General features: G+C 41.9%; 1 protein-coding gene across 1 annotated transcript in view; it reads left to right on the forward strand.

The window, feature by feature from the left end:
- The window catches only part of MYO18B (myosin XVIIIB), a 602,318-nt gene that overhangs the window by 365,565 nt on the left and 211,889 nt on the right, over window positions 1-24,864 (forward strand). The window contains exon 36 of the mRNA XM_056518071.1: window positions 6,728-6,880. Coding sequence (XP_056374046.1) covers window positions 6,728-6,880 — 153 coding nt within the window. The remainder of the gene's footprint in view (window positions 1-6,727; window positions 6,881-24,864) is intronic.

Consider the following 24,864-nt stretch of genomic DNA (forward strand, 5'->3'; position numbering starts at 1 on the left):
GTTATTTTATCAAAAAGTTAAGGGATCTGAACCTTTCTGAATGCATTGTAGATATACCATAGGAACTTTTCCTATCATCAGTCTTCTATATATCTCATATTGGCTTACATTTTTACAATATTTTACGTTTCTGTAAGTATGCTATAAAGTCTAGCACATACATTAAATAAATATACCAGCTTACATGTGCATTAGCTAAATACATAAAGGCAATTTTTATATGCTTGTGCCCCTTTTTACTATGTATAAAAATAACTTCATGGTGCCCGTGTACTGGCAGGATAAGATATCCTCTATCATCTATACTTAAACCATCCTTCTTTCTACCTCTTTCTACCATATTTCTATTTTAGAACAGACTCTCTTCCTGCTCTTGACTGCTTCTGAATGGATGTAGTTTTCTTTTTTTCCCTAGCGTAGAGCTGCACTGCTTAATATGCCTGTAACATAGGCATCAAACTTAAAAACATCCCAGATTAAAGGCACGGCCATGCTCTCACTCATGTATGAAGCATCTTTCATGAAACAGTGTGCAAGTCATACATTTTCCGCAATTAAATCTGGGAGGATAAAAGGCCAGCGAGTACTGTAGATTAATTATTATCACATCAAAGCCGAGACACCAGCCGGGGGAACCAATGACTATAAGCTGGGGAGAGGCGCATGTTTTCTTCTGCCGAGAGATGGGTTTCATAGCTCACCTATAATAATGTCTCATGTGCACAGACATACTGATTTTATTAATTGTCCTCATCATTAAATTCAATTACTCAGATACACGTGTTGAGCATGACATTAGGATTAATATTTATCAGAACCCAGCCGCTCTATGTAATATACTTCCATGTTTTGTAATATACTGCCACTTTAACATAGGAGAGTGATGATATGATGTGCAAATTGTATATTCATGACAAAACCCCCAGCAATGATAGAAAAGGTACATTGTGGAAGAGGCAAGTATTATGTGTATTATGCAGGTACCATAGAAGTAGTTATAGAGTACCTTTCACAATGATCAAGCGGCAGGATATGTGTAAACTGGCCAGGTATTCTCGCAGCTCAAGACTTGGTCCGACATGACGCGATTAGGAGTCAAAATGCCCAGAGTTCCATTGAAAGTCTGGCAGCATTTCGACTCTCGAGTCATGCCAGGCCAAGTCTTGAGATGAGAGAATGCCCGGCCAGTTTAAACATACCCTGCCTTCAAATTGTTGTGACAAGTACTTTTTTAAAAGTAACATATGGAAGCAAAGTGTCATTACTTATATGGAAACACTTTGGATGGGAAGGCTGGTTCTCCTTGCTTATCCAGGTGACTTCACAGGGAGCTCCTGGTGGGCATCACAAGGCCTCTAAGGGGTGAGTGTCGGTATGCTATTTCTCTGTTGTGTGTATTCTTTTAAGACTGAAAATGCTGATAAAGAAGAAAATTAAATCCAGCAACTCACCATAAAGTCCTAAATCACCGTAGTGAAGCCGCCATGGATAGCCGGGATGGTGCGGGAAGCTCAGAGGCTACAAACCGGTAGGTATCGTTCAGATGCACTTCTTCCAGCCTCTTGAGTTGCTGGATTTCATTTTCTTCTTTATCTGCATTTTTGGTCTACAATTTCCCTGCACCACCGTCACATTCAGCTTTATGTTTGAACCGTCATCAACCATGGAATCTCACATGCATGTGCTAGTCCCTGCATTGAAGGTGTGTTAGTCAGTCCACTTTTTTCCTCTATGTTACTTGCATCTTTTAAGACTGAGCTTGCAATAGCCTCCATTCTTGAGCACTTTTTGTGTGACTTTTCCACTTTTATGTACTTTGGCCATGGGGTATGCCCTCCATTGTGGTTATGCTAGAATAAAAATTGCCAAATGCAATGTTTGTTGATCCAGTGCAACCACAACAGGTGGCAACTATGCCAGGCTATAAGTAGATGACATGTGCCATGTGCAATGACTGTTACACCTATCCTCAAATAGAGACTTTCAGAGTAAGTAGAATGGTAAGGCACAGAAACAGCTAGTTAAGACTACCCTCGAATCCTGAGTATTAGAAACCATGTTGAGTTATCATTTGTAAAATGTCAAGTGATGCTGAAATTCCTGTGTGGAGATGGTACCCATTGGAAATGTAACTACCCTGTTAGGAATCAGGCTGTTCTGCTGAGGAAGTTTGGGATCTATGAAAGGTAGTGGCATAGAGACCACTGTAACCCATAGAAGGTTCCCCTGAAGGTGGCTGGTACACTCCTTCAGTTATCATGTGGGCAGGCTGTAGCAGGCATAGCCTTACAGAGACCCCTAGCAGCACATCTATGCAGACTTTAGTTACCTTGGCATAGCTTAACTAGTATCCCTGCCCCAAATTTAAAGGGGTACTACCGTGCTGACAACTTATCCCCTATCTAAAGGATAGGGTATAAGTTGCCTGATCGCGCAGGGTCCCGCCGCTGGGGACCGCCGCGATCTCGCACGCAGCACCCCGCTCTCATCAGGCTCCGGAGCGAACATCTTCTCCGGGTCTGATGACGGGGTCGGTGATCGTGACGTCCAAGCTCCGTCCCCATGTGACATCACAGCTGTCTCGCCCCCTGCCATAGACTTACATTGAGGGGGCGGAGCGTGATGTCACATGGGGCGAAGCCATGACGTCACTATACTCCGGCCCCGTGATCGACAGTCATCATGAGAGCGGGGTGCTGCGTGCGAGATCGTGGGGGTCCCCAGCGGCGGTACCCCGCACGATCAGGCAACTTATCCCCTATCCTTTAGATAGGGGATAAGTTGTCAGCACGGTAGTACCCCTTTAAGGACTGCACTGTAGGTCTGTACTGCTTGTATTCAATAGTATTATTCAACTGCAACAACTGCATTTTACTCAAGAGCTCTGCTTACATTGTCAATGGGACTGAACTGCAGTACTAGAGCTATAACTTTATGTATCGCACTTTGCCTGGCTAAACAATAAAGAGGACAATGCTGTGGCCCCATTATTTACTTTATATTATTTATAATTAAATATTGATAGCCTATCTTGAGGTTTAAGTCCCAGAAAAACCCTTTAAATGGTCATTATATAACCATGTTCCACTGTATGCATAAACTGTAAATGTCCAGGGCATTGAATTAAAAATCCTAACACAGTAATTTCCAGACTGGGCTTTGTTACTATTCTGCTATTCAGATCTGTTTATCTTTGCTGAGCTGGAGTAACATTTTGTGATGTTAGGAATGGAATTTCATAGTAACGTCAGAACAGATAGCTTTATTATAATGGAATCTCTCAAGTCCAGCCACATTCCCTTGGCAGTAATACACTAAAGGACCATTGGCACTGGTACTGCAACTTTATTTTAAAAAACACACCATTTATCTCTGTGCAAAGTGAAATAGATTGCCAGTATGATTTATCAAGCAGATTTCGAGCAACAAGGGAAACATAAAGAAAGAAATTCAATTTCACACTAAGATTGTAATGGGTGCGCCGTGAGTTCAGTGGACGCAGAAGATGCTATTATAGAGTGTTTTGCATCTGGTCCCAAGATATTGTACAGAATGTAATTGTTATTGTAAAATTTATCAGGAAAACAAGAGGTAAATATAGACATGATGTGCACCAGTGAGTACACTACATAATACACTGCGTGAAGGTTACATCATCTGCTACAGTGAGCTGATAGGTTAACAAAAAGTTGTTATAACATTCCTCAGTGTGTTAGATAAAAGAAATGATCCCTTTCCTATCCAAAATTCTATAGACAGTGACAGGAATGGTTGTTAGCATAGCTGTATTTCCCCAAAGTATCCATCCTATGTAGATATCAAGTTTCAGGAAAGAAACATCTCATCCATAGAAAGCTGGGTGAGATATTGGAAATCCAGAAAATAGTTAAAATCTCTGGCAAGGCCTAGCTTGCTAAGGACTTTAGGGAGTAGTGAAACATAACTTCTCCCCTATCCAAAGGATAATAGATAAGCTATAGATGACGGGAGGTCTGACCGCTGGGACCCCCTGCGATCTCCGGCAGTCTGCTGGAAGGGGGCATGCCAAACCCTGCACGCAGCAGCGGCCCACACACCGCCTCCATCTATCCCATAGAGATACATGGAGTGGGCGTGTGGGCCATGCCTCCCTGCCGGGGTCGGAGTGGCTGCTTCCGGCAGACTGCTGGGGCCCTGTTCTGGAGATCACAGGGGGGTCACAGCGGTTAGACCCCCTACGATCTTTAACTTATCGCCTATCCTTTGGATAAGGGATAAGTTATGTTTCACTGCACTACTCCTTTAATGGTATGAAAGATAGGTTTCATAGTGGGGCCTTTCATCCCCTACTGGGCCAGTTAAGGTTTTCAGACTAACCCAGATCAGAACAGGTGGTGAAGACAGCTAGTCCCTGGGCCTTAAAACTATGTAAAAGTCAGTGTGCAAGTGAGTCTGTGAGGAACCTGCACCACTGATGAGAGTTTTAATCTAGAGATTTGCAGCCTCAAAAAGGGATATTGTGACCTGTGTGAGTAACACATTTGTTCAATGTTGTGTTGGGTGGCTGGTAGGAAGCCACCTGTATAAACAAGGATGATATCAGTATAGTTAGTTCTGGACAAGCAGGATTTATTTTTGTGTTATGAGATTAAAGGCACTATTTGTTTTGTAACTAAAAAAATATAAATAGGGGAAGCCCTGTTTAAATGTTATTTCCATGTCCCTGTCTCTGACTGCTAGTTTGCCATTATTGGAATGGTTTTACGCAGCTAATCTCCCACAGCCTTTAGGATAGTTTATTTTATTATTGTGGCGAAAGGAAGGTGGAATTAACTTTTTTTGATGCCAGGGAACAGTTAACTTTCACGGTCCGAGGATGAGATAGCTTCTACTGGGCCAAGCGCAAGGACAAGGATGACACTGTTGCCTGGTTACAGATAACTACCTTTACTGTTGCATGAATTAGTGAATCTGTGACAGTACAGACTTTAGTGCAGAGGGACGTGCAGAGTATAACCCGGGGAGCCTGTCACCTTGCTGAGATTTGTTTATTGGTGAAACTACAGATTATTGATTATGGCAGCTCATGCTGTATTTAGAGACTTTGTGCTTATTGACTGACTGTAGACAATTTTTCTCCCCAAGGACTCTGTGCTTACCGCCAGGCTTTGACCTTCACATGTGCGCTGGGGTTTTCCTGAGATTGGCATGGCTACAGACTGTGCAGTAGTGATGAGCGGCATTGCCCATATTTGAATTTGCGTTATTTTGCAAATATATAGACGAATATTCGTCCTATATTTGTGAATTTTGCGTATTCATTATATCCGCAGATGCGAATATTCGCGTATTCGAGGAAGAAAACAGTGAGAGGGTGGGCAACATTACTATTGGTTGCTAGGGATGTTGTTGATAACCTCTGACAAGTGTATTTGCATCATTTTAGTTGGCCCACAAGTGAAAAGAAGGAATATGCGAATATTCACATGTGCGAATATTCGTAATTTCAAATATATTGCGAATATATTCACGATATTCCCGAATTCGTGAATTTGCGATATTCGCGATAAAAATTTGAAAAATTTGAAATGCGAATATTCGCGCCCAACACTACTATTCAGGTCTCCTCAATGTTCCGCTCTTTAACTCCGAGACTTCACTCACTCTCTCTTGTCACACTTAACTAAACAGCTCCTCTCCCCCCTACACTACATGCCAATGTTGGGGTGCTCCCGTTTGGGTGTCAGGGTCACTTGGTTACTCTGCAGCATTCCCTTAAGCAGTACATAATTCAACACCACATAATACAAGAATACCACACAGTATAATAAATTGCACTATGGAGCAGTAGGCCCAACATTTAGCTCACAGGACAGCATTTGGTGTTGAGTAACCCCATTTTTCTTTGGGACAGGCTCATAAATGTAAGGAAGACAATCATCGCAACAATCTCCACCCAGTGGAATGTGCGTGGTCACTTAATGTGCTTTCATATAACAAGTATTGAATGCTTACAATATGATTCAGACAAATAAGAACAAGTACATACAAATATCCATCTAAATATGGATAATGATAACATTTCTCACTATGAATTTGTCAATATGTACTGGTCAGTTGTCAGAGACATTTCTTGAGCATACATACATACATAGGAATGTTGTTTAAAGGGGTACTCAAAACTGTTCCGAACGCTGGAGCCGGGAGCTTGTGATGTCATAGCCCCGCCCCTCATCATGTCACATCTTGCCCACTCAATGCAAGTCTATTGGAGAGGGCGTGACAGTATGGAGCGAGGATCGGCTCACACCCACCATTCATCTCTATGGGAGAGTCGGAGATACACAAGTGCTGTACTCTTGTATCTCCAGCTCTATTATAGAGATAAATTAAGGTCCCATGCAGAGAGTCGGGGCACCGTTCAGATGACGGGGGTACCAGCGGTTGGACCCCTCACAATCAGACTCTTTTCCCCTATGCAATCCTTATCCCCCCTGTCCTACATGATACTTCTCCTTTAATAAATCCTAGGTTAGTGGGAAAGCAGCAGAATATTTGCACAGACATGTAAGTAATAAGGCTTTTGTTTATGTATATATATATATATATATATATATATATATATACATATAATTTGTAAAGTGGTTTCATAAAAATGATATTTTTACTATGATTATACAACCTTTTGGTACTTGCAATAAACAGTCATTGTAATAGATGAAAAATAATGAGATCATTTGCTCTTCAGATAGGACATCGGGATTTTGATGTTGAAAAGCGACTTCGGAGAGATCTAAAGAGGACTCATGCCTTGCTGGCTGACCTGCAGCTTCTTTTGGCCTCTATGGGAGATTCTGGACCACCCGTAGATCGTGGAGAACTTGAAAGAGTTCACTTACAGGTGACATTTCCAATGATCAAATAGACTAACTCAGTACTTTCAGTAGGATATTCTAGTTTAAGCAAATGATATACAAAGGGCAAAACACTCATAGCTGAAAATAAAGAAAACCTACTACCAGGGATTTATAGAACATAGTGAAAGGACAGAGTATGACTCACCAAGGGGGGTTTAACACATCATTTTTAGCTTTTCATTGGGTTTTCTTTTAGCCAAAGCCAGAAATTTACTCAAGAGAAATGGGGAATATAAATGTAGGACTTCCACAAAGTTGTGTGCGAAACTTTAATTTGGGACTGTCAGCAGGAAAACAGGGGTATTTCTAAATAGGGCTAGTCAGCAGAATTCCAGACAAATCTTTCATTTTAAAGGACAACTGCAGCGGCATTACACTTATCCCCTATCCACAGGATAGGGGATAAGTGTTTGATCGCAGGGGCCCGACCGCTGGGACCCCCCCCCCCCCGATCTCCCTAACGGGGTGCCGCCATAAGCGCTCATGTCTCCTCCCCGTCCCCATACAGTTCTATGGGGGATGCGGGGAGGCACGAATGCTGCCTCTCCGCCTCTCCCATAGATATGTATGGAGGAGGCATGCCGGCAGCAACATCATGCTGCGGCTGGCACGCCCCCTGCACGGGAGAGCCGCAGCCCCGTACAGGAGATCGCCGGGGGCCCCAGCGTTCGGACCCCCCGCGATCAAACACTTTTCCCCTATCTTGAGGATAGGGGATAAGTGTTTGTAACGCTGCAGATGTTCTTTAATAGTCCTCTTCAATATATATAAGACTTTTTGTTATTATGCAAATTAGGTTAAAGTGTTTAGTTATACCCCAACACAGCTGGAGCCCAGGTAATTTAAGCCTGGAAAAGGATTGTACAAGCCACGATTCGTAAGCTTGACCTATAAGATGACCTTTTGTTGTCATGTCTTATTCTTGTTTGATCCCATCCAGGTGCCTATCCAAGGCTTAATTATGATGCCTAGCCAATTAACCCCTGATGCCTTGGCCTTTATGTTTAAAGGCAAAACTACTTAATACAATTTAGAGGAACTTGTCAATACATTGTAAAGAGAATAGAAACCGGTAGAAGGTGCATTTGTTTGCTCTGATGATTAGATTTTATCACATTTTAGCTAAGATGTCTATACACTGGATGGTAAATGATAAAATACATTTCTCTATGTATAATTAAATAAGCCATAAACCATTACTATTAAAAGGCAGTGTCTCTCAAGCAAAGTGTGACATAAAAATTGCTACAATCACAGCCATGTATATATATATATATATATATATATATATATATATATATAGGACATTTCTGAATCCTTGACTTTTAAGTGATTACATTGACTTTCCTGTAATGGTACAACCACAGAGGTTAAAGGGGTATTCCGGCTTTATACATTTTATCCCCTATCCAAAGTATAGGGGATAAGATGTCTGATCATGGGGGACCTGCCGCTGGGACCCCACGTGATCTCCCTGTAGCACGTGCAATATATGCAGAGCTGCATATCCAGGCTCGGAAACCGGAAATTTTCGGGACTGGAGACGTGACGTAATGCCACGCCCCCCCTCATGACATCATGTCATGCCCCCTCCCTTCATGTCTTCATGCCATTACGCCCCCTCCCATAGACATGAAGGAACGGGGCATGACGTCACGAGGGCGTGGCATTACGCCATGTCTCCAGTCCCAAAAACTTCCTGTTTCTGAGTCTGGAGTAATGCGCCCCCCCTCCTTTGGATAGGGGATAAAATGTCTAAAGCCGGAATGCCCCTTTAAGTTACACATGCTTTACGTTCTAGCAATATGTTTAGAATAAACCCTGCTAAAAAAAAAACAGTGCAGTATATGTAATCATCCTTGCTTACTGCAATTGTTGCAATGTTTAGACATATGATTTGTATTACTAGTATTGTACAGTAAGAATAGAAATGATATGTATATGTTCTGAACTGATAGTTGAATGCCATGGGCCATACAGAATTAGCTTTTATCTGATGTGCCAAAAGTTAGTGTCCAAGAGGATTGAAAAATGAATGTACCAATGGGCTCTTCGCCATGTCCTGTTGCGTTAACTGTAATAAATATGCTCAATCTGCTACGGCACAGCTTGCCTCACTCTTCATGGCATCCCATCTCACTTACAAACTGATTTGTGCTTCAATGTTTAGATGGCATGTGTTCAGCTAAGGAGCTTACTATTGTGGCCACTGCTAGGATTAGAACTGGCCAACACCAGCATAATCCTTACAACAGTTGGTTTTGTTCTTCTCTAAAAATAAACACTGTGCAAAATAAACCAGAATGGAAAGTGACCACGTAGGAATAGCCAGCAAATTGTAATACAGCTGTCTCATCTATTGTGTGCCAACAATCTTTCTAAGCAGACTGGGAAATGTTATATGTGGGAAAGATAAAAATACTCTTAATGCTTTGTTCACCAGTCCCCTTGTACTATACCACATTGATCAAAGTATAACTGTTTTATATTTGGAGACAAAGAGGAAGAGAAAACAATTTGCTTTTAATTATCCAATAATCTATTATAATAGATTAGGAATAATAATTAATTGTCATTAAAATAGGAAAAAAGAGTCTGCTACCGTATTTACCCAGAAAGATCACCACTCTTGTCCATGAGCTAAGCCTGATATTGTAGCTCCAACATAAACAAATGGACCCAAATGAGAGGTGGATGTAACTCGAGTTAATATCATATGTAACCCTATTAAAGACAGAGTAAATGAACCACTTTTAACCCTCACTGAAATGGATTAAAACAGAACTTTTATTGCATAATTTAAATAGAGCCAAACAAAAAGGGTTAAAAACCCAGCACCTCCACCTTGCTACTGTCTGTTAAATCATGTCCGCTGTAAAAGAGTACTGAATACGTATAAGGTATGCTAAATGCACCTGCAGTGTACAATCAGAAAACACAGGGTATGGTGCTGTATTTGAAACTAGTGTTGAGCGTTGAGAATACTTATTGCGAATTTTGCATATTCGCGAATATGGCGAATATAGCACTATATATTCGCAATTATGAATATTCGTTATTTTTTTTCTCACAGAACACATCACAGTGATCTCATCCCTCCCTGCTTCCAGCTTGTGGTCTAAAGAAGGCTCCTATACTATTTACTGTATTAGACTGGAGAGCGAATTTACGCGAATATGCAAATATTCGCATATATCCTCATATTCGCGAATATCGTCACTAAAGAATATTAGGAGATAGATAGATAATATAGATAGGTAGATAGTTATCCGTATGCGCACACGCGCTTGCGCATACACCCATGCAAAAATAACAGTGAATATATCGAATATGTGAATTTTGTGAATATAAATTCATGAAATATCGCAAATTCGAATATGGCATAAGCCTCTCATCACTATTTAAAATATCTCACAGAGCCCCCCCCCTTACATGTTTTAGCACATGAGTGACATCTTCAAAGCCTATGGGGCAATGACAACATGTTAGGGGGCTCTTTTAGATGTTTTAAATAAAGAACCATACCCTGCAGGTGCCCTCATGTACCTTATACGTATTCAGTACTATTTAAGTTATGTCCATTTCAGTGAGGGTAAAAAAATTGATAATTTATTCTGTCTTTCACAGGGTTGTATATAATATTGTAGCTCAGCTCCATTCAAATGAGTTGAAATAGCCAATATATATATATATATATATATATATATATATATATACATACATATCCATTAGAGGAAAAACGAGCTGCAGCATTTACTACTGAAGACACAAACAGGCATTTGTTGGGGGGGGGGGGGGGGGCGAGGGGTACATGTCCAAGATTGAGCAGGAAGGAACAGTGGCCTTTTTGTGCCTCACAATGCACCTCATCCTGCTCCAGTGTGCTGAGCTCCACAAAATGGCGTTCGTTCCTACTTGCCGAAGCTTCCTCTTGTGGATATGGATTTACATAGTGGATTGTGCCTCTCTGCTTTTGAGAAGAAGTAGAGTATGTGAGAAAAATATAAAGCGGACAGTGCCTGTATTCATTTCTTGTCTACATTTGCTGGTTCCATTGAATACACTAATAATGATAAAGAAAAGGACCAGGTTTGTGAGAAGGTACGATGTTAAAGGGGTGCTCCGTCCCTAGACATCTTATCCCCTATTCAAAGGATAGTGGATAAGATGTCTGATTGTGGCTGTGGCACCCCAGACATCCGGTGCATGGAGCGAACTTCGATCTGTGCCGGATGAGTGGCGATGAGGGGCTGAGGCTCGGTCACGCCCTGCTCGTGACGTCTCAACCACGCCCTCTCAATGCAAGTCTATGCATAGACTTGCATTGAGGGGGCATGGCCTTGACGTAACGAGCCTCCGGTGCTTAACCCGATGCTCTAAACGAAAGTTGGGTGCAGCACGGAGATCGCGGGGGTCCCCAGCGGCAGGGCCCCTGTGATCAGACATCTTATCTCCTATCCTAGGTGATAAGATATCTAGGGGCGGAGTACCCCTTTAAATGTGAATGAATGAGTTGCCACTTTGTCTAAATTCTATTTTAGTCCACTGTTAATTTGCTGTTAGGTTCTGGAATAGTAACCTCCCATCATGAAATTGGTGCAGGTAAAATATGAAAAACATTATAGTGTCGCTATGTAAACTATTGCCACAGAATAATGTATTATTTGGTAATGGTTTCCATTTTTTCAAGGCATTAGCATGTTGCCTTGTATTTCACTGAATGTTATCTCTGACTAAATGCTGAATATATGAGGTAAAGCAAAAGCTGACCTTGTATAACTCAAGTAGGACTGTGTATTTTAGGACTGTTCTTTCATAAACACAAAACTTTTACAAGACTTGAAGGTATAAATTATGCTTGAAATCTTGAAAGTATTTGGAGGTGTCCACAAGGTTTGGTTAATAATCTTGGGCACTGAAGGTGAATGTACATCCACTCTATGGCTTCAAATTGACAGCTCTCAGCAAGCTAAAAGTGAAAGGCGAGAGTAATTTGTGGGGGACTGATTGAAAAGAAAATGATATTTGGATGTTTTCTATTCGAAAGAAAATAGTCTAGTGACTAGAAGAGTACTTTCTGAGTGATTTTCTACCAAATTACATAATAAGGGAATATATGAACAACCTGGACAAATAGGGGACATACTGTAAATTGTCAGAAGGAGAAAAACAAATGTTCTTAAGCTGAGATCCTTGGTGTGGCTGTTCATTTCCATTATTGTGGGCAGCACATCCACTTCTTCATGTGGAATAGTCCTGCTAACAAATGATCAAAAATATTTGCTTCTTCATGGGCTATTTGCTGGGCCGATTAGAGGGGGCAATACATTGCTACAAACCTTTCTTAAAATGTTCCTTTAGCTGATAATCAGCCCCTGTAGAAAGCTCTTAAGGGGGTTCTCTGCTTTAGACAACCTCTACTTGTTAGAAGGGTCCTATGACAATAAGCAGATCACAAAGTGTCTCCATGCTGGGGAAAAAAACTGTAAATGTTCAATTTCTCTATACCTTTACCACAGTAGAATTCAATTATTACATAGTGTTCATTTAAATTAAAGGGGTTGTCCAGGATAGGGAATAAGTATCTCACTGTGGGAGCTTCAACGCTGGGACCCCCTCTTAGATGGTACGTGCTCTATCATTTCCAGGAATAGTATCAACTGCGCAGATTTTCCCTTTAATGTAGAATCTCTACAAGGTCATTAATAAATATTAAAAAAAAAGAATAGAACCAAAAATTGATCCCTGTGGTACCCCACAAGTACGAATAATACCCACCCTCTGCTTCCTATCACTGAGCCAGTTACTCACCCACTTAGGCTAAGTTTCCACTTGGTTTTTTTTCTGGCAGTTTTTGGAATACTGCCACTGCAGTTTTTGAGCCAAAGCCAGAAATATATTCAAAAGGAATAGAACATATAAAGGAAGAACTTACACTTCTCCTCCCTTATGGATCCACTTCTGGCTCAAAAACTGCAGTGGCAGATCTCCAAAAACTGCCAGAAAAAAACAACAAGTGGTTAGCCTTACGCACATTATCCCCCAGCCCAAGCATTCTCATTTTAAGTACCAACATTTTCTGTGGCAATGTATTAAAGTTGTTGTAAAAAATCTTCCAAAAAACATCCAGCAATTTACCCTCAGTCTGGAGCTCACCTCCTCATAAAAGCTGATCAGGTTATTTTGACAGGACCGATCCCTCATAAAGCCATGCTGATATGGAGTCATACATTTATTTTTATCAAGATATTCCAAAAAAGCATCTCTTAGAAAACCCTCAAACAATTTACATATAACGGAGGTTAAACTAACAGGTCTGTTACTCACCTTTTGACCCCTTTTTAAATATTGACACCACATTAGCTAGGCGCCAATCCTGGGCAACAGACCTTGTCACTATTGAGTGCTTGAATATTAGAAATAGGGGTCTGTCTATTATATTACGTAAAGAGGTTATCCAGGAATATTAAAAAAGAGCCAGTTTCTTCCAAAAACAGCACCATACCTGTCATCAGGTTGTGTGTGATATTATAGCTTGCTTCTATTCACTTTAATGGATCTGAGCTGCAATACCACATACAACAGGACAGATGTGGTGTTGTTTTGGAAAAAACGGTTGTGTTTTTCCATTCCTGGATAACCCCATTTAATTGAATGTGGACCCACAAGGCTATACAGCATCTTACTGAAGTTCTCTAATAAACACAGTACTATATAAGTAACATGTATGACAGGGAAAAATAGAAATATATAAGCAGACTTGAACTCACATACTGAGGCACCCTAAGCACACTCTCTAACCACTAGGCTACACAGCCTTAGACTTAAAGGGGTACTACCATGCTGACAACTTATCCCCTATCTAAAGAATAGGGGATAAGTTGCCTGATCGCGCGGGGTCCCGCCACTGGGGACCCCCGCGATCTCGCACGCAGCACCCCGCTCTCATCAGGCCTCTCATCGCTCCGGGTCTGATGACTACCGATCACGGGGCCGGAGTATCATGATGTCACAGCTCCGCCCCCATGTGACGTCGCGCTCCGCCCCTCAATGTAAGTCTATGGCAGGGAGCGTGACGTCGCACGGGGGCAGAGCTGTGATGTCACGATCACCGGCCCCGTCATCAGACCCAGAGCGGATGTTCGCTCCGGGGCCTGATGAGAGCGGGGTGCTGCGTGCAAGATCGCGGGGGGTCCCCAGCGGCGGGACCCTGCACGATCAGGCAACTTATCCCCTATCCTTTAGATAGGGGATAAGTTGTCAGCACGGTAGTACCCTTTTAAAGGGGTTATCCAGGATGATAAAAACAGAGCTGTTTTCTTTCCAAAACAGTGCCATGCCTATCCTCAGGTTGCGTGTGATATGGAGCCAAGTTTTAATACTGCACACAACCTGAGGACAGGCGTGATACTGTTTGGAAGAAATCAGCTCTGTTTTTCTATTCCTGGATGACCCATTTAAGCGTTCTACTGACTACATGGCTATGTCACATAAAGTGCAAGCTAAGAAAAGGAGTTATATGAAAGTGAAAAATACATATGCACCAAAAGGTAACATAGATACCTGAACTAATACACACACGGACCCGCTTAGTTATTGCTCTAGCCTCTAACCAATAGACTATGATGGACATTTATCAACGGGTTTAGTCAGGTTTTCTTTACTATAATTGTCGCAAAATTGTCGCAACTGCGACTACACGATTTTTCGTGCGACATTTTGACTGGAAAGCGAGAAAAGCAAGTTTTCCTAAAATTTACTATGTAGTAATAATTTTAAAATGGACTACGAGTAGTCAGGTATTTATTAACTGCGACAGTCGCAACTGCGCAAAAAAAAGTCGCAACAGCGTTAAAAATTGACTAAATTTACTCCAGCTCAAACATGGAGCAGAAAAAGCTACTACCAAAGTAAAAAAGGAAAAATTGCTTACGTGAAAGAAAATTATCAACAGGCTGAAACCAGTTGATAAATACGTCGCACATAAGCAAAAAGAAAGTAAGGAAAAAATTACTAAAAAAAAAGAATATATAAGCAAACATTGATAAATGTCCCTCTATATGTGTTGGTTGTCTGCCTAGTTACTTCCCTCTACCAACCAGTAAATAATCACACCAGGAAAGAAACTTAGTCAAGCTGACATATAGTCAATTCTAAAAATTCACTTTCAAGTTAAGTAAAGCCCAATATTTATTCTCTTCAAAAGTCTTACCAGCAAGAGTATAAGAGACTGACCATCTGGTCCTTCTGCCAGGACTTCTCATTTGAGTCAAGGGTATGTGCATCCATTCGTTTTTTTTTTGTATTGTTTCACTGCATTGAAAGAGAATGAAAAGAATAAAGCAACTGTGTAAAGCTGATTTTAAGGGGCTGTCCATCTTAAAACTTGCTTATCTACCCCTCTGTTCCTGTGCCAATCCACCATTCTGCCTCCGGTGGGTCCTCCTTGGGTGAACACCCCAGCCAATGAGTTGCCTCAGAGCCCATGGTCCATACTTCTGGCATTATGACTCCAGTTGCTGAGAGGTGATGCCAGAATTACAGAGCGTGACCGCAGAGGCTGCTGATTGATTCCACTCCTGAACACCAAAACACAGAAGCCTGCAGAATGGGGGAGGCAAGAATAGGGAGGTAAGAACAAGTTTTTTATATACATTTGGGGCCCTTTAAATAAAATAAAAATGCATAACACCTTTAAAGTCTCTTCACACTTCTTAAAGATATGCAGAAACTAGCAGCACTAGCTACATGTATCTTTATCCACTGTAGTGTATCAAGGATCAGCTAAGAGAGTCTCCGTTCCAAAACCCTGCGGCGGTGCTAGGACAGAGAGTCGGCATCAGTATAAGTAGTACAATAGTAAAAGAAACATAGCCTGCACTCACCGCACAATACGGGTATCTTGGCCTCAGGTTCCGGACCTCCTCCGTGACGTGGGAGTACCAACAACCGCGGTCAGCGCTCAGAAAAAATGGGCAACAGCCGGCGGTTTCACGTTACAATCAACGCTTCTTCCGGCCCCCGGAAAAACAGAGCAATTTTTTTTTTCAAACACAGCTCCACACCTGTCCCCAGGTTGTGTGTGGTATTACAACTTGGCTTCATTCACTTCAATGGAACTGAGCTGCAGAACCACAACCAACCTGGAGACAGGCAGGTAGCAGTTCTTGAAAGAAATTAGCTCTGCTTTTCTCATCTTTAACAAATTTGGCACAATAGAAACTGTTATTTTTTTAATTAAAAATGGATTTAAAATGTGCTGAAAGTGTCACCACATTCCCATATTTTTTTAAAATTATTTTCTGGATATAGCTGGGTAAGGGCTTGTTTTTTTGTGGAGAAACTTTTTTTTTATTGATATAATATTATGGAACATGCAACTTTTTGATTGCTACCTTTTCAGTTTTCCCGGGTGGGAATACCACTTTAAAGGGGTACTCCACCAGAAAACATATTATCCTCTATCCAAAGGGTAGGGGATAAGGTGTCAAATCATGGGGGGTCTCGCTACTGGGGACCCCCACAATCGGCACGCCAGTCATCTGGTGCACAGAGAAAACTGCTCTCTGTGCAGGATGACTGGCGACTACAGCCGCCATGCCCCCTCCATTCATTTCTTTGGGAGGAGGCATGACGGCTACATGCTAGCCATCCCGCCCCCTCCCATAGACATGAATAGAGGGAGCCTGGCGGCACGGACAAGGAAGATTAAAGCTTTCGTGTTACAGACGCCGCTGCCGCTGGCCCAGAGATGGCGGGGGTCCCCATCCTTTGGATAGGGTATAAGATGTTTTCCGGCAGAGTACTCCTTTACGCTGTTGCTTGTAAAGAATATAGAGGAAACAAGGTGGTCAAGATGATATATTTATTTATATTTATATTTATATCTCTAATAAGGTAGTCAAGATGATATATTTATAACAAGGTGATCAAGATGGTATAGTTCTAACAGGGTGTCAATATAGCATATTTCTAATAAGGTGGTGAAGATGGTATATTTTTAAACAGGTAGTCAAGATGATATATTTCTAGTATATGTTTTACTAACAAAATAGTACTGCTTAGTTATAATGTTATTTTTATCACTTTAACCCTGTAAAACCACTGTTGTAAGTGACCACTGACCACCTCTTCTGTGTAGCCCTATATGTACAGGGAAAGCTTTCAGTGAAAGGACTCCACAATCGGACCCTGCATTGGGATTGGGATCCCAGGGGAACCCAAAACCTGCGGGGGGCGGGCAGTCAGTGACTGCTGCTCCTCCTAGTAGTTGCCACCATTTCATCCGCGCAGGCGCCATTCCTACCCCTGCTCAGCCTGCCTGCCCCGGAGGATTTTTCAGTGAGAGTGATCCTCCACCGTCCCCCACCTTCATTTTTTGCTGCTGCTATCCCCGTTGCCGCCCGGGCTCCTACGGTATGTAAAAATGCAATGCTCCCAGGGCCTCCATCTGTGTCTGCAGCCTGCTCTGCACTGCTATACACATGGGGGGTATGTGCAGAGTAGACTGCAGACAGAGCATTGCACTCTAGTGTCTTCTACAGACCTTAGGGTGCAATGCTCTGCAGTTTGTTCATACCCTCCCATGTGTCCCTCATACCCTCATCGGGAGCAGGAGGGATTGGCAAAAAAGTCATCGGAGCGGGCGGAAGCGGGATTGAAAACCAGTTCCGCGCAGGGCTCTACTTCTCAGCTTCCTGGAACCCTGTAAGCATGACATGGTGGTGTTAAAGTTCACTGAAAACCTTATTTTCTATTTTATTTGAATATTCTTTTATCTTGGATGTTCATACTCATTCTGTGTTGCTTTCCAGTCCTAGGATTTATGTACAGCCATGCTGGAGTTATCACAGTAGCACAGTGATAATGAATGCACTTTGCAATGTATTCCTACATGTGTAGTCTTTGACAAATGCGCTGTACATTTGATTTACAGTGACTTCAGGTTTCCTTTCCTATGTTAGAAGTGACCTTTTATCACAAAACGAGACAATAGCTGCTGGGATTTATATTATAAAAAGCATAAAAGTATTTCTGAAGAGATCAGAGCAATAAAACAATGACACGGGCAGAATTCTGGTGCAAATATTACATTTCTTCAAGATATTATTTTAAGATGAAATGATCATTTACAATGCGAAGCGACACCTGAGGCAAGCCTGATAACAAGCACTAATGTCAGATGCAGGCTGCAGGAGAAAAGGGCAGATTTTACAGTAAAACTGCTTTAGAGGTGCGGGACAAATGGCCGGTGTAGATGCTATTGGGCAGTTATATAGATTATACTATTAAGGAATTTAGAATGTTTTATAAGCACATAGGTGGCCAATAGCAAAGATCAGAATGAGCCCTCCTTTTCTTGCTAGTTTATACTCCAGAAGATATATGCCCCCCCTCTCTGTGATCTTTTCATGAGTCTCCAGCCAACTGCCCACTCTCAAACACACTTTCTTTTAGGACTCCAGAGCAGTAGCATGGAAATGTAACGTGCACTTAGTGATTAGTATATCAATTGGAAGGGAGTGTAGAAAATGTAATTCAGTTAACAGGGATGCCAAAGAAAGGTTTAAAGTAAGCCTGGATAGAAGCCATACAGTTGAGGGGGCTGGCTCTTCATTGGCCCCTCCCCTGGGCTTGATGAAAAGATCTCCCCCAATACACACATAAGGAATGTCCTTTCCATCAAGTGCAGCAGGATGGGGAGAAACTGGCCAAGAGCCAGCTGCCTTGCAATTTTGCCCATTTCTGGCTTCAGAGTCTTTTTTAGAGAAAATTATAACTGCTGGTAATATCGGAGGGTGTGTTTGTATCATTGTGCTCATGGTTCTGGCAGCATAAAAGCAGGGCCGGCTCTGCCTATAGGCAAAATAGGCAGCCACCAAGAGGCACCCGCCCATGCAGCACAACCCCGCCATGCCGCCCCCCTCGCCAGTACTAAGGGATAACATGAGGAGAGTTTTTTTTACAGTGTGTCATTCCAGTAGTAAGGAGATTACATAAGGAAGGGGTTTGTTTGAGTGTGTCACCCCAGTAGTAAAGTGATTATATGAGGAGGAGGTTTATTACAGTGTGTCACCCCAGTAGTAAAGTGATTATATGAGGAGGAGGTTTGTTACAGGGTGTCACCCCAGTAGTAAGAAGATTACACGAGTAGGGGGTTGTTAGAGGGTGTCACTCCTGTAATAAGGTGATTTCATGAGCAGAGGGTGTGTTACAGGGTGTCACCCCAGTAGTAAGGTAATAACATAACAATAACGTTTGTTACAGTGTGTCACCCCAGTAGTAAGGTGGGGGGGTGTCAAAGGGCGGAGCCAATGGGCGAGGTCAAGGGGTGGCAAAATGACCTTTCACCTAGGGTGGCAAAAAGCCTTGCCCCAGACCTGCATAAAAGATCTGACACTAACTATATCTGATCTCATCACTAACTATATCTTAACTTTGAGTGAAAACTGTACCCATTACAAGCTGGGTCTAATTTTAGCTGCTATATACACTGGGGCAAAAAAGTATTCAGTCAGCCACCAATTGTGCAAGTTCTCCCACTTAAAGATTAGAGAGGCCTGTAATTTTTATCAAAAAATCCATTAAATCACATTGTCTGGTTTTTAAAGAATTTATTTGCAAATTATGGTGGAAAATAAGTATTTTGTCACCTACAAACAAGCAAGATTTCTGGCTCTCACAGACCTGTAACTTCTTTTTTAAGAGTCTCCTCTGTCGTCCACTCATTACCTGTATTAATGGCACCTGTTTGAACTTGTTATCAGTATAAAAGACACCTGTCCACAACCTCAATCAGTCGTACTCCAAACTCCACTATGGCCAAGACCAAAGAGCTGTCGAAGGACACCAGAAACAAAATTGTAGACCTGCACCAGGCTGGGAAGAATGAATCTGCAATAGACAAGCAGCAACTGCAAGAGCAATTATTAAAAAATGGAAGACCACTGATAATCTCCCTCGATCTGGGGCTCCACGCAAGATCTCACACCGTGGTGTCAAAATGATCACAAGAACAGTGAGCAAAAATCCCAGAACCACACGGGGGGACCTAGTGAATGACCTGCAGCTGGGACCAAAGTAACGAAGGCTACCATCAGTAACACACTATGCCGCCAGGGACTCAAATCATGAAGTGTCAGACGTGTTCCTCTGCTTAAGCCAGTACATGTTTGGGCCCATCTGAAGCTTGCTAGAGAGCATTTGGATGATCCAGAAGAGTATTGGGAGAATGTCATATGGTCAGATGAAACCAAAGTAGAACTTTTCTGTAAAAACTCAAATCGTCGTGTTTGGAGGAGAAAGAATGCTGAGTTGCATCCAAAGAACACCATACCTACTGTGAAGTATGGGGGTGGAAACATCATGCTTTGGGACTGTTTTTCTGCTAAGGGACCAGGACGACTGGACCGTGTAAAGGAAAGAATGAATGGGGCCATGTATCGTGAGAAGTGAAGCCCTCCTTCCATCAGCAAGGGCATTAAAGATGAAACGTGGGTGGGTTTTTCAGCATGACAAGGATGCCAAACTCACTGCCCGGACAACTAAGGAGTTGCTACATAAGAAGCATTTCAAGGTCCTGGAGTGGCTTAGTCAGTCTCTAGATATCAACCCCATAGAAAACTTTTGGAGGGAGTTGAAAGTCTGTGTTGCCCAGTGACAATCCCAAAACATTACTGCTCTGCATGGAGGAGTGGGCCAAAATACCAGCAACAGTGTGTGAAAACCTTGTGAAGACTTACAGAAAACATTTGACCTCTGTCATTGCCAACAAAGAGTATATAACAAAGTATTGAGATGAAATTTTGTTATTGACCAAATACTTATTTTCCACCATAATTTGCAAATAAATTCTTTAAAAATCAGACAATGTGATTTTATGGATTTTTTTTTTCTCATTATGTCTCTCATAGTTGAGGTATACCTATGATGAAAATAACAGGCCTCTCTCAGGGAAAACTTGCACAATTGGTGGCTGACTAAATACTTTTTTGCCCCACTGTATGCTGTTGTAGTAGAGTTGAATAAGCCAGACAAAATACTGGGATCATGGTTTCCATTTATCCAATGTAGTCTTTTGCTAAATAAGTGATATATGAAACCAGTATGGCTGACTGAGTATATATATTTTTTGTTCAAAAACAGACCTTGTTAATCCTGTGTTTGTTAATCCCAGGATTCTGCTCTGCTTATTCAAATGCACTGTATTCAGGTTCCATCCCATCTTGGAGCTCAGAAGGGAGACGGTGTCAATCTCCACTAACACTAAGGCTGTTGTCCTCACAGCAGAATGACCATAGGCATGAGCTTATGCATAGGCATGGTCACCTGTAGCAAAATGAGATGGAATGCCACCATCTAATGACTCCAAAACATGCTGATAGATGTATTTGGAATTTAGATTGTGAGCTTCAATGGGGACAATCTAAATTAAAACAAGCTCTATACAGCACTGTGAAATATACTGGCACGATATACATAAATAAATAAGCAGCAATAATAATGGTATGGATAATAGCCCCATAATTCAGAGAACTGACAAAGTAGTTCTAGATAGCTAAAAGCTTACTAAAAAGAATAATATTCTTGCACCTGTATGTGGTCCTGCAACCTCTAAAATCTATAGAAATTGCTATGGCTATAGTTATGTCCTTACAGTAGGTAAGTGCATATTTGTGTCCCCTACTTTGGGGCAATGCCTTTAAATGATAAGGGAACTTGAAGTGCCTCCACCCTTCTTTCTTCTTAACTCCATTGTATTCTGGTACAATGGAGATTCAGTAACAAACTACATTACTGAACATACCGTATATACTCGAGTATAAGCCGACCCTAATATAAGCCGAGGCCCCTAATTTCACCCCAAAAACCCAGGAAAAGTTACTGACTCGACTATAAGCCTAGAGTGAGAAATACATTATCCCCCCCTGTCATCATCCAGACCCCCGTCATCAACCCCCCCCCCCCCCCCAGGGACCGTCCGGTGGGGAAGGTTAGTCGTTCCGGGCTGTACATTTTCACCGGGAGGCCCTCTTCTCCGCTCGCTCCGGGCCGGCCCCGGACTAGTGACGTTGCCTTGACGACGACGCACAGGGACATTCATGTGCATGAAAGTCCCTGTGCGTCGTCGTCAAGGCAACGTCACTAGTCAGGGGCCGGCCCGGAGCGAGCGGAGAAGAGGGCCTCCCGGTGAAAATGTACAGCCCGGAACAACTAACCCTCCCCACCGGACGGTCCCTGCAGCATAGATGGCCCGGACCAGCTCACCCTTCCTTCCCACCGAGGGGAGGTGAGTAGAAAACTAAAGGGGGGAGGGGTCTGGATGATGATGAAAGCCCGCGCAGTGGTCTTCAACCTGCGGACCTCCAGATATTTCAAAACTACAACTCCCAGCATGCCCGGACAGCCGATGGCTGTCCTGGCATGCTGGGAGTTGTAGTTTTGCAACATCTGGAGGTCCGCAGGTTGAAGACCATTGATGAAGGGATTGGCAGGCGGAGAGTTCACTTGAGTATAAGCCGAGTATAAGCCGAGTTCACTTGAGTATAAGTATTTTTTGTCCTGAAAAACTCGGCTTATATTCGAGTAAATACGGTAGTTAATGATAGTAGAATTACGGGACTCCCATACAATTAAGTAGGTGCTCAAATAGTATCCCAATTCTTTGTATACAATGAAGAAATTGGGCACTTTTCAATATGCTTGAATCTATATTTTCAATTTAAACAAATTATTTATTGCCGTGTTTCAGTCAGCAGACCTTTAAGGCTGAAGGCTGCTGACCGACACATTACAAGAAATAAATTGTATGGATTGCAAATATAGATTCAAGCATATTGAAAATCTGAGTTCTCAATTTCTTCATGGTGAACATTCTAAATATACAAAAGGAATCCTGCATTTAGTTTCTCATCTCTTTGGTTGAGTTAATGAAATCTGCCCGTGTATAATACATTGCTGACTGTGGCATTTGCCCATTAAGTGTTCCCTTGCTAATTGTTCCTTTTTCTAAAGCCTAAAGCAACCTGACTTTCTCCATATCGAGTGCCCGGGATGAGAAGCCGCTGCCGTAATTAACCCACCGTTATATTTTTTTCACCAATTACATTTGCAAACCTTGCAATCTGGAACTGAAGGGTAATGTATGTATGCAGCCAGGAATCTCATATTGCTACACGCATCACATCTGTGTTAGGCAGATGTTTGCACCTGCCTCTTAGGAGAAGAACACAATTGGAAATAGAAACACTTGAACCTAATGCCGCATTTCTTCTTAATCTAACTGCACGAGAATGGTCTGGTTTCACGTTGAGAGCCTTTTATCATAACCGGCAGATTTTCTCTAAGCGTCTACTGTAAAAGAGATACTATAAAATCATTTGCTGCAGTCTGCTGAAATGATGCATATATAAACCCACAAAAGAAAAGAAACAATATACAATGATGTATAAAATTGGCCATTTTATAACATTGCAGATAACCGGACCAGTAAAACAATCTTATAGCAGGAGAAATACTAAAACAACAGATACATTACATGCTTTATATCACTCCGGAGAGGTTCGCAATGCAGGAAAAGTAAACAGCAAATCCAGTTGTTAAAAGCACGTATTACCTAGTAACTGTTGGGGCCGGTCACCTTGTGGGCTCTAATTCTTGTGTATGTAAACAGAAATTGGTACTAAAGGAATAAGAAATTTCAGGATAAAAAACAACAACTTGCAAGCATCTAGAGCAAATCACAGCGTGACGCTCCGGCAAGATGGAAATTGAAAACAAAGGCAATCTTTACATATTTGGCAACCAGGAGATCGTCCTTGTTTACAGTAGTTTGAGTCTTCTAACTGCATCAATAAAGTACACAGGTGCCCAGGTGCCAAGTGATGTACTCAATATGCGGAAATCATCCACATTTTACAGCAACATTAGCAGAGTCTAGTGTCACATTTAACAATTTTGTGATGTAGTGTATTTTACACATTTTATTGCATGCATTTAAATAGCATGGATATGGAGCATCCCAGACCGATGTGCCAAACTAGTCCTGGATATGGATAGCATCAAATCTCCCCTGAGGACATTTACTTAGGTCAGAACTTAGTCAGTATTTTTCTGTTAGATGTTAAAGAGTTCCTGTCACCAAACGAAACTTTTAATATATTGTTCCTTATGTAATTATAAGACACTTTTCAAATGTTTTTATTGTGATTGAAAAAATGGCCACTAGGTGGCTCTGTTCTGTTCCCTGCCACAAGTCAAACAGTTAGTTTGGTCTCCTCCTGGCCTGGCAGAAGACCAAACTCAGGAAATGCGTGCAGGACATGATGGGGCACAGTTCTCGCAGGCTTTAGTGACATAGCTAAAAGATAGAGAATGAGGAGGCACTCACAGTTAGTGATTAGCAGCATATGCCACATTCGAATTCGTGATATTTCACGAATATGAGGACGAATATTCGTCCTACATTCGTGAAATTCAAATATTCATAATATTTGTGACGTTTTTTTGAATTGCAAAATTTTGCTATTGCAAATGCGAAATTAATAGCGAAATTTTGTTTGTCTGCGCATGCGCGCTATAACATCATGCGAGGGACGTTGCTAGGGACGTCGCCTCACAGTCTCATTCCTGGGTCTTTAATGATACAAGCATTGCATTTATCAGTCGAAGGAGATCCCTACAATGTGCTCAGTTTTTAAGGGTACGTTCCCACACAGCATATTTTGTGCGTATTTGCTGCGTATTTGGTGCTGCGTATTTTCCTACCCATTGACTTCGACAGAGAAAATAAAATACGCAGCAGCAAATACGCAGCAAATACGCCGTGTGGGAATGTACCCTAAAACAGTTTGAAAAAAAGACGAATATTCGTAATAGCAAATATTAATCGCAAAATTCGTAATATTCGCAAATTCGTGAATATGCGGTATTCGCGATGAATACTCGAATTGCGAATATTCGTGAGCAA

This window comes from Hyla sarda, chromosome 1, assembly GCF_029499605.1.
Source record: "Hyla sarda isolate aHylSar1 chromosome 1, aHylSar1.hap1, whole genome shotgun sequence".
Classification (NCBI taxonomy): domain Eukaryota; kingdom Metazoa; phylum Chordata; class Amphibia; order Anura; family Hylidae; genus Hyla; species Hyla sarda.